Below are 9,626 nucleotides of genomic sequence, written 5' to 3'. Positions count from 1 at the left end.
CTTAACCTCAGGTTAAGATTTCGATGTTGAATCCTCCAACATGGTCTAAGTTCATTGACCCTAAATGACCTTTGACCTTGGTCATGTGACATAAAACTCTAATAGGATGTTCAGTAATACTTGATCAACCTTATGGCCAAGTTTTATTAACTAGGTCCATATACTTTCTAAGTTATGACGTCATTTCAAAAACTTAACCTCGGGTTAAGATTTGATGTTGACGCCGCCGTCGCCGTCGGAAAAGCGGCGCCTATAGTCTCACTTTGCTTCGCAGGTGAGACAAAAATACAAAATTAACATCAAAACATTCAAATTTCCTTTCTTAGAGAAGGGATGAATGAACACTCCCAATCTTTAATAATAGTTGTCAACAATATTGCAATCTCTACTCTTCTCTCATTGTTGCATAAATCTTAGAGGCATTTATATTATATACATGTACATCTATCATCATCACAGTGGTCAAGTCATATACATTTTGCTACATCAACTGCCATTTCATTCTCTTCTGCTTGCATGTACAGTGTAGTTATAACATGGCTCAGTACCTAACCGTTGGAACTGTATACAGGGCCAACATTCTAATTCATATAAGATGTAAAAACTAGATTACAAATAACATTAAATAGTACCAGTTTCCTGACAGATTCTGAGGCAGGCATTCCTTTAATAATCATGAAAAAAGAGAGAAATATGTACTTATATGATATATAAACAACAATAAAAGTTAAACATAATGTAGTGTTTCAGAAAGCAGGGTCCCATCTTAGAAAGAGGTACATGTATGATTAATCTAATCAATCTCAACTGTATGGAAATCCATCCATACCATAATTTTTTTTTCTAAAGGAAAACAAAGAGAATCACACGGAGTCTTCAAGAGAACAATGAATGTATAAATATACATCTACATGTATATAATATGATCTAGGAAATATTTTGAACAAATTTGCATGTTAGATGTCGACGTTGATGGCCGTCCGTAGTTGTGGTTGATTGGATCAAATGCAACTCTTTGCAAGACGGGGCCCAGGACTTCACTAATGACTGTTGACCTTCTCATAAATAGGATGCCCAAATTTGTTAGTGGAAGCGAATTTCCTAATTAGTACATGTAGAACTCTAGTCAAATTTGGACAAATTAAATACTTTCTTTGCCTTCAGATTCTTGTTCACAACAAAAAATTACAATGTACATTAGATGTACAAAGATCAGGGTCTGTTTCACAAACACTAGTAATCAATAACAAATGCACAATTTTCATAACTAGTTTACTATCAAGCAATTAAATTTAAAGATTTCAGTAGCTTTGATCTATATTGCAAATTAGTTATCTGAACAATATTGATATAACAGGCCTCAAATTTCGTCTAAAGCTGATGGGAATCAAATTTATTTAACTGATACCAGTCTAACAGTGTATGAAAATTCATGCCTAACCTACAAAGAGCTTTAATGAAAACTACCCCGAGTAGAAGACATACATGTATTTTAATAATTAGGTATGCATGCATCGACCATGAATTCATAAAATTTAAGAATTTAAACGAATCATGCAAGAAAACCATACTTAAAATCCTTTTAAAAATCGATAACTAAAAGGGAAAAACAAATCTAATATTGATGCTTGCCAAAACAACAGATACATGTATGGACCATAAAACCATGGAGCTAACAATACATGTAGCTCTATGATAAAACCTACCTGTACCTGTACGTGCAGTTAGGACTTGTGCAGATGTACATTTACTGTTATGGATGGAACAATCTGTGCAAGAACTCTCAATTTCTCCTCCAAGTACAAAATTTCTAACCAACCAAACCAGATCTGTTTAATAGCAAAATTTGACAAAGTTTGTGCATGTAAATGTGCAATAGATTCATGTACACTGTACATGTGAGACTTGTCAGACCCCCATGCTTTCAAGGAAAACCCATTAAATATGAAATTCATTTAGAAAAGCTTTTAATACACAAGAAAAACAAAATGTGATAGATCTTGTTGAAAATGAATCTTGATTTATGACTGACAAGGCAAATGCCAATTTGAGTGACTCAAGTCATCAAGTAATCTGACTAAAGCCCGCTTATTAAGACCCTCACCGCAGGATCCATGCTGCAAAAGAGATTGAAAAAACTTTGTGGCTCTCTAGTTAAGCAGCACTTGCTATCTATAACAGGAAACGGGGTTAGACTAGGTACGAAGCTCTCTCATTATAAATTGATTGTGAAATGATTAAGAGCTAGTGGTTTTACTGAATTGAGCATTGGTCGAGGCTGTTGGGTTCTGTCAGAGGGAAAATACCAAACCAATGGTTCAATCTGGAGCAAGAAGATGCTTTATGATTTTTAAGTTTGATTAAAACAAATACCCCCACGTTCACTTCTACAATCTACATTCCATCATCCGTGAACATTTTCTGATACCTTTTCACACTCGACAGGCCTACTCTTGAATGAGTATTTTCGGAGCCAAATTTTGTTACACTTTAAAGATCACTGCGCAAACCACCAGCGTCTAGGCAATCAATTTGTCTTACCGTTTAAAGGAAATTAATCTAGTATAGGCTAATATCCTCTTGGAACCAGAGCCAATGATATTTGATTCTTTTCTTTCCAAACTGTAACTAATACTTCCTTTACAAGTTCATACATATATTTCGGCTTATCTACTCATTTCCAAGAACAATCAACTCTACTGCAATATACATGTACGTGGGAAGGGTAATTTGTCACCCACTGTCTCGACACATATACATGTAGGACATTTTCCAAGGTTACATAATTGTATTTCTGTGAATCCGTGCACTGCAATACTGTTGCACAATAAACATTCTTTGCTATGGTAACAGCAAATTGAGGGGTTTATCATACCTGGAACAACTTAGCTAGCACATGCTGATGTACACGTACATGTACATGTATGTTGTAAAGCAAACTATTTCACCATTTAATCTTTTGTATTACAAATCTTAATACCAAAAGAATGAATGATGTCTAAACATAAAAATTGTTTAACACACAATAATTTCTTATATAAATTGAGAAATAGGATTAAATGATAACAGCCTGCCATGTATTTTGGCATATGCTGGCTAAATTAAATGCGACAGCCCCTGTGAGCTTAAACCAGCGGCACGTTCCCAGACCACCCCCCCCCCCCCACTTCCAACTCTTTTCAGTAAACATGAATTGAAAATGATCTTCTTATTGGGACTATGGCATGTTCATCGGCCCCCACTTTGGGGTCAGCTCCCCAACCTGAAACACATAGCATACATGTAATTGACCATTCCGCAAAATAGACCTGTTGATATATTAAACACTGTTCAAAGCCAATTACAGTACATGTAATTGTGTACAGCAGTATCATACATTTTGATGTAGTAATTGCAAAGTGAATGGTGACCTATCAGACTTGTCACACTTTAGTACTTCATAAATCCCTATATCTGTATCGTCATGGACTTACAAGTCTATGGTATCGTCGAGTTCAAGATTTGCTATGGAGTACTCCCTGTATGGTTTCTGTACACTCTAAATTGATGAATATTCTATAAAATGAGGTTAAATTTGATCAAGAGGGCACCCGTTACGCTAGAATACAAAGACTGTACTTGGGGAAGGTCAAAGATTTGGTGCTTTGAAAAATGTAACTAAATAATGTTTGTCATAAAATGAAAAAAAATTTAAAATAGAATCTGGATACACAATGAAGTTTATATGTACATGGAATAACCTTTAACAATTTTTGTCAACATCTTTGAAGCTGAAGCACACTTCAAGAAGCTAAAAGCGCATACATGTACTTATTGTATGTACCCGAGGAAGCCATAAAGTAAGATTTATATTAACTCTCCAGCAAAAATGGTAAAATCTACTCCAGGAATTTAATTGAGTGTAATTCTACACTGACAACTGTTCATGTATTGAGATTGATTATGGAAACCAGAAGTTAATTCATAACTCTCCTTCAAAAACAACAGTAAAATTTGCATTCAGTATTAGACTGACTGTAATTCACCAATGAACATACACATACATGTGCATTTGTAACATTACTCAATACTCCTGGAAAATCCCCTAGGCTCGGCCTGGGTGACGTTACATGTATGCATGCTATCAATGCTGTCTTTCCCCTAGGTTTGAGTACTTACAATTCAACTCAACTACTGTACTGTACAACTAAGCCTACGGTATGAATACAGGAAACAAGTTGCTTATAAATTTGGGTCTAAAGTCCTTTTTTCATAAGAGTTCCCATATTGTTGAACTGAAGTCTATTTACAGTTCAACATGAAATGAAATTCAATGCACAATGGAACTAATGCTCAAATAGTGTGGGATTTTTTTTCTAGCCCTTGAGTCTCAAGGTTGTTACGTGTAAATGTACGTGGATCGAGTCGCAACTCGCAAAAAATGTGATTTGCACAGTATGACTTTATTTTGACCTACAGCAACTCACCCAAGTGTTAAGAATTTATTATAAACAGGTTCTGAAGGGGAGCATTTCAATGAAATAGCTACATGTAGCCAGTGAAAACTGGTCAACTACTTAATCCCTGCATCTGATTGACTCAGAACATTATTAATCAATGAAAATAAGAGACTTTAGAAATGTATTTGATCTATGACACACTCCCCTGAAGAAATTGAAAAAAAAATGCTGATACATGGAGTGGGTGTGAATTGTATAGAATACAGTGCTTGTGAGAAGGGATTTTTTTTTCAAATAAGTTTACCATGAGAAAAAGTGGACTAATATGTCAATGTGCCAATACCTGTAAACAATAAAATGTGTATAAATTTGACAAAATCTTAAGTTTGAGTAAGAAAGAATACAAAAAGAAAAGCATAGGCCTGTGCCCTGTAGTGTTGACATCAGTTTAGTAACGAGCCAAATATTCTGTAAATCACTCTCAAATATAACTTTCAATTGATTTTTCTTTCAAGTGAAACATTTGTTACACTTGAGTACTTGAATGCATAATTGCATGTTACATTAGATGACATTTAAAATAATGTACAGCAACAATTGATCATGGCCATTGTGCAGCATTGTTAAAAAAAGGTAGACAATAGACATCTAAATTAAAATTCGCATAAAATCTGATCTAAAAGAGAAAAAACAAAGAACAAAATAAATGAAGTTTGTATTATAAATTCATTTCCTTCATAAGAACATGTGTGTATGCAGCTCTGCAAATTAAAAATTATATATTTCCTGAACTAATTTAAGCAAACTAATTGCTTGTGAACCCACATTGAATTGCAGAATATATTCTGATATAAAACATATCAACAATACTGTACATTTAATTCAATGCATAGAAACAAATCCTTCAAGAGCTCTTGGTATATTTCCAGAGAAGGGAATCTTGTTCTGAACAATGCACCGTGCAGCCAAACACTGCAGCTTGGTGTAGTTGATGGGTGCAAGATCACAAGACACTTTCAGCAAGTCCAGTGGGGTCTGACCCTCCAAGTTTCGGAAATCACAATGTGCACCATGATCAAGGAGCAACTTCATGATCTCATTGTTGTCCATCTTGCTACCATTTGTTGTGATGGTTGAAGAACCTGGAGCAACGGTGTTTGTGGCAGCAATGTGAAGAGGCGAGTTGCCATTGATGTCTAACACATTAGGGTCGGAACCGCATTCCAGCAAGAATTGCACAACTCTCTTGTCTGGAAAAGTACAGACGGGGTAACGCCCAACGGATGAGGTGGCCTTGTCAACGGCAAGATGCAGGACAGTGAATCCCTTGCTGCCACGCAGTCGGAGTTTCACAAGTTGGTACGTTGCCCGCTTGACCTCTTCCATCTGTTGAGGTGTCGCGCCTTCTCGCTTCGCTATAAGACACATGAGGTGCATGAGAATAAGGAGGGTACGATTGAAGTTTGTGGTCTCCTTTTCTGGTTGAGGACCAAGGGGAAGCTGTTCAGCACCGCGCTTCATCTCGGTGATTCCTTTCATGTATACGACTGCAACATCACTGAAGGGAACATGCTGGTACACGCGTTCACTGTTTCGTTCTGATAGCATGTATGCAAAGAGTTCTGCAAACGACAATAAACTGCTTTGCGTCATAGGATTAAGAGGTTCCAATGCTTCCTGTTGCATTTCTAGCGCATACATCCATAGCATTATACACCTTTCAAAGTTGCCTGAATCTGCGTACACTGCACCACGGTATCGGATGTAGTAGGTCGTGTCAGGATGTGCTGGTCCGAGGATTCTCTCTCGTATCAGTAAAGCTTGCATCCGCATTTCATCTGGATCTCCAACCATATTCTCAAGGTCCTGCCTGTTCTGAGCCTCCACGGTGTACTCGTATGCAGCAACTGGTTTCGCACATTTGTGTTTATGAACCAAATGAACTTTATAAGTGTAACGCAGCTCCATTGCACGTTCCCAGAAACCAATCGCTTGATGCATATCCCTTTTCTTGTCCACAAATGTTGCTCCTACAAGCTCAAGGGCATCAATCTTTTCAGTCCTTGGTAGGTCTTCTGCAGCGAGGTAGTCGACAATGTTCACATGGCCTGCCACTGCGGCAGCTTTGATCGGTGTAATCCCGTATGCATCAGTGTCCATCTTCGCCCTGTGCTTCAACAAGAGTCGCATGATATCCAGACTTCCTGATTCCGCACAGTCATGCAATGCTGTGTTTCCTCTCACACTCTTTCTATTCACATCTGCGCCTAGATGAAGCAAATACTCAGCAATTTTGTAGTGTCCCTTGTAACAGGAAATCATTAGACAAGTGTGTCCATGTCTGTTGGCCAACTCGATATCTGCTCCATGTTGTATAAGATATTTGACAATGTCATAATGACCATCAAAGCAAGCCGCACGAAGAGGGGTTGAGTTTGAGAAGGTGGTGTGATTTACCTTGGCACCGTGTTTGACGAGTGTTGAAACAGTTTGATAATGGCCTGCGGCAGCGGCGCACCAAAGTGGCGGTGCCCCATCAATTGTTTCTCCATCAAACGTTACAGAACCAACTTGTTCTATATCTGCCTTACATTGTTCAATGAAATATGTTACCACATCTATGTGACCGTGTCTGCAAGCGACAATAAGCGGTGTCGTGCTGTCCACAATTTGTGACACAATCCATTTGATCTCTTCCTTGTTGAAGTTCTGAAACCATTTTTTGATGCGGCACAACTTCCCATCCCGAGCAGCGGTAAAGACACTCACTAAATAGAATTTAGGATCACGCGAAGTCGGTGTTTGTTTCTTTGACATTTCTACTCACTCTCAAGAATGCCTCAAATCAAAGTTTACTGCAAAAAACGAGTGGAACATGATATTTATATGGTTCATACTTGCGGTTTTCGAGTCAAGATTTTTGTGATAGCAATGACATGGCTGCCGGTGTCAAAATAAAGAGCGCCATCCCACGTCTTCGATCGAATTAATCCACAATCCAAACGGTAAACTCGAACTGTCATCGCCAGCTCGGATTTGGCACTGCACTCCGAACTGTCACCCGGGACAAAAATGAAGGGGGTGGGGGCTGAAGTGTCGGGATGATATGCGGGAGTGCCTCATTAATTTCTTCGCTTTTTATTCATGTTTCTTATTTCTATTTTCTTAATTTTTCTTTCAGTGAAATTGAATAAGGCCCCCCGTAGGTCTACTGGAAAAAAACAAAAACAAACAAACTGATGAATATATGAGCCCTTTTTATTATTCTGTCACTATTTTGTGGAGAGTTTGAATATTCCACTTATCTTGCCAAGAAAAAAGATAAACTCACTTTCCATTTCTAAAAGAGGAGCTTCTCACTCCCGGGTGTTTTGTGTTTATCTGAAGTTTTGAAGTCAATATACAAAACATGTTCCAGCTCGATAATAGAACTTTCATTATTTTTCCATTTTCTATTTTCCTTTATACTTCATATTTCCTTTCTCTTAACCGCTTAGAGGCAATTTCCGAACTTGCTTTATATGAATTTTTATTATTATTATTATTATTATTCTTTATTTACAAGTTGATTTTTAAAAAATGCTTTGTAAAATATATGGTCTGAAATTCAGACCATATATTTTACAAAGCTTATTCTTTATTTTACAAAGCATTTTTTAAAAATCAACTTGTAAATAAAGAATAAGACTCTGAATATCAATATTTTCTGCTATCGCTGCGCGCTCGGAAAATTTGTTTGTCGGATACCTATTATTTTCATGTATTCCATGAAGTTCTCGAAATATCCCTATATACAGGTACGATTGTCAAAAAGTGTCAGCTGTAGCGCTGCAAGCTCGCACTTTGATTGGTGAGTTATGTATATTAATATTCTTTAGCAACCTATATAAAATTCCATTTCATGACAGTTTATTAAAAATTTCGGCTCGAGATTTTCGCTCGCATTAATTGTTAAAAACATATTACAAAAGTGCTTAACTAATGTCCAGTTTTCAGGCCATAATATAATTAGATTTTGCGCTCTTATAGGCTTATTACATTAATGAATAAGATATTAATGCAATAATTAGATTGTCCCTTTTGGAATATCAACAAGTTTCATCTTAGGAAGAGGAATAGGAAGATAATCATCATTTTCATAATTATAATGTCCTTAGAATGTCCCCGTCCTATGCCAAATCAATAATAATAAAAAAATATCGGCTCTTTGTTATTAAAAAAATATTAGTGCGATCCATATCCCCCTCATAATTTTCCTACAAAGTGATCGAAATATAGAGCTTAAATTGACCCCTTTTCAGATCGCTTTATTCGTTTTCATGATAAAAAATGCTTTCAGAATGCCCAGATTCTAAGTCCGAATTGGTCCGAAATCTGAAACACATGCGCGCAAGATTGATAAGCAAGCACTGAGATAAGCAGCTTGTAATTTAAATCGTCTATAGGTTCAGATAAAAAAGATTCGGGCGCGCTTTTTATGCACTCGCATAATAATAATGTAGGAAGATATCTCAAATAACTCACCCTTTTCATGATTTACAAAACATGAATAGGGTTTGTAGGTCTAAATATCGAATTCTTATCCTATCCTGTTCACGATTACAAAAGGTGCTTGGAAATTGCCACGCATTTTTTTGGTAGAAATGTCAACAATTTTCAAAAGCGCTCGCATTATTTTATGTTACGTCCTCATGTCTAACTGCAAGCAGTCACTTTTCGATGAGATAAAAGCAGGACCGTAGCTAGAGGGGGGGGGGTGTGACACCCCCCCCCCCTCCCCACATTCATCGCAGTCGGCAAAATCATGTACCAGTCGGCAAAATGAAGGATAAAGGGGAGAAAAAGAAAGAGGGAAAGAAAGGAAGAGAAAAAGGAAAAAAAGGAGAGAAGGGGAGAGAAAAAAAGAAAGAAAGAGAGAAAGAAAAAAGAAAGAAAGAAGGAAAGAAAGAAATTAAGAAAGAAAAACATAAAAATAGGGGTACTAACTTCGAAGAAGTTCGACTTGGAGTAAAGACAACCAGTTGGCAAATCCAAGTCCATGTAGCCAGGCTTCGAGCCCTACTAGACGGCAAAATACAAAGGACAAGCAGATAGAGCTATAATAACGCAAAAAGTAAGCCCAGTCCCCCCCCCCAATATAAACAAGCTTATGAGTTTGCAAATTATACCACTTATTGTTGACGATTT

At 37.0% G+C, this 9,626-nt stretch overlaps 1 protein-coding gene across 1 annotated transcript; it reads right to left on the bottom strand.

Annotated features, from left to right (window-relative positions):
- Positions 1-4,258: 4,258 nt before the first annotated feature.
- LOC121415921 (protein fem-1 homolog C-like) lies at positions 4,259-7,411 on the bottom strand. Its single transcript, XM_041609315.1, has one exon. It carries the CDS (start codon positions 7,254-7,256, stop codon positions 5,322-5,324), a length of 1,935 nt encoding a protein of 644 aa, XP_041465249.1. The 5' UTR covers positions 7,257-7,411; the 3' UTR covers positions 4,259-5,321.
- Positions 7,412-9,626: the final 2,215 nt, after the last annotated feature.

The sequence above is a fragment of the Lytechinus variegatus genome, chromosome 5, assembly GCF_018143015.1.
Source record: "Lytechinus variegatus isolate NC3 chromosome 5, Lvar_3.0, whole genome shotgun sequence".
Taxonomy (NCBI): domain Eukaryota; kingdom Metazoa; phylum Echinodermata; class Echinoidea; order Temnopleuroida; family Toxopneustidae; genus Lytechinus; species Lytechinus variegatus.
Note: the sequence above shows the minus strand (reverse complement) of the source record. Positions and strands in the feature narration are given on the sequence as shown.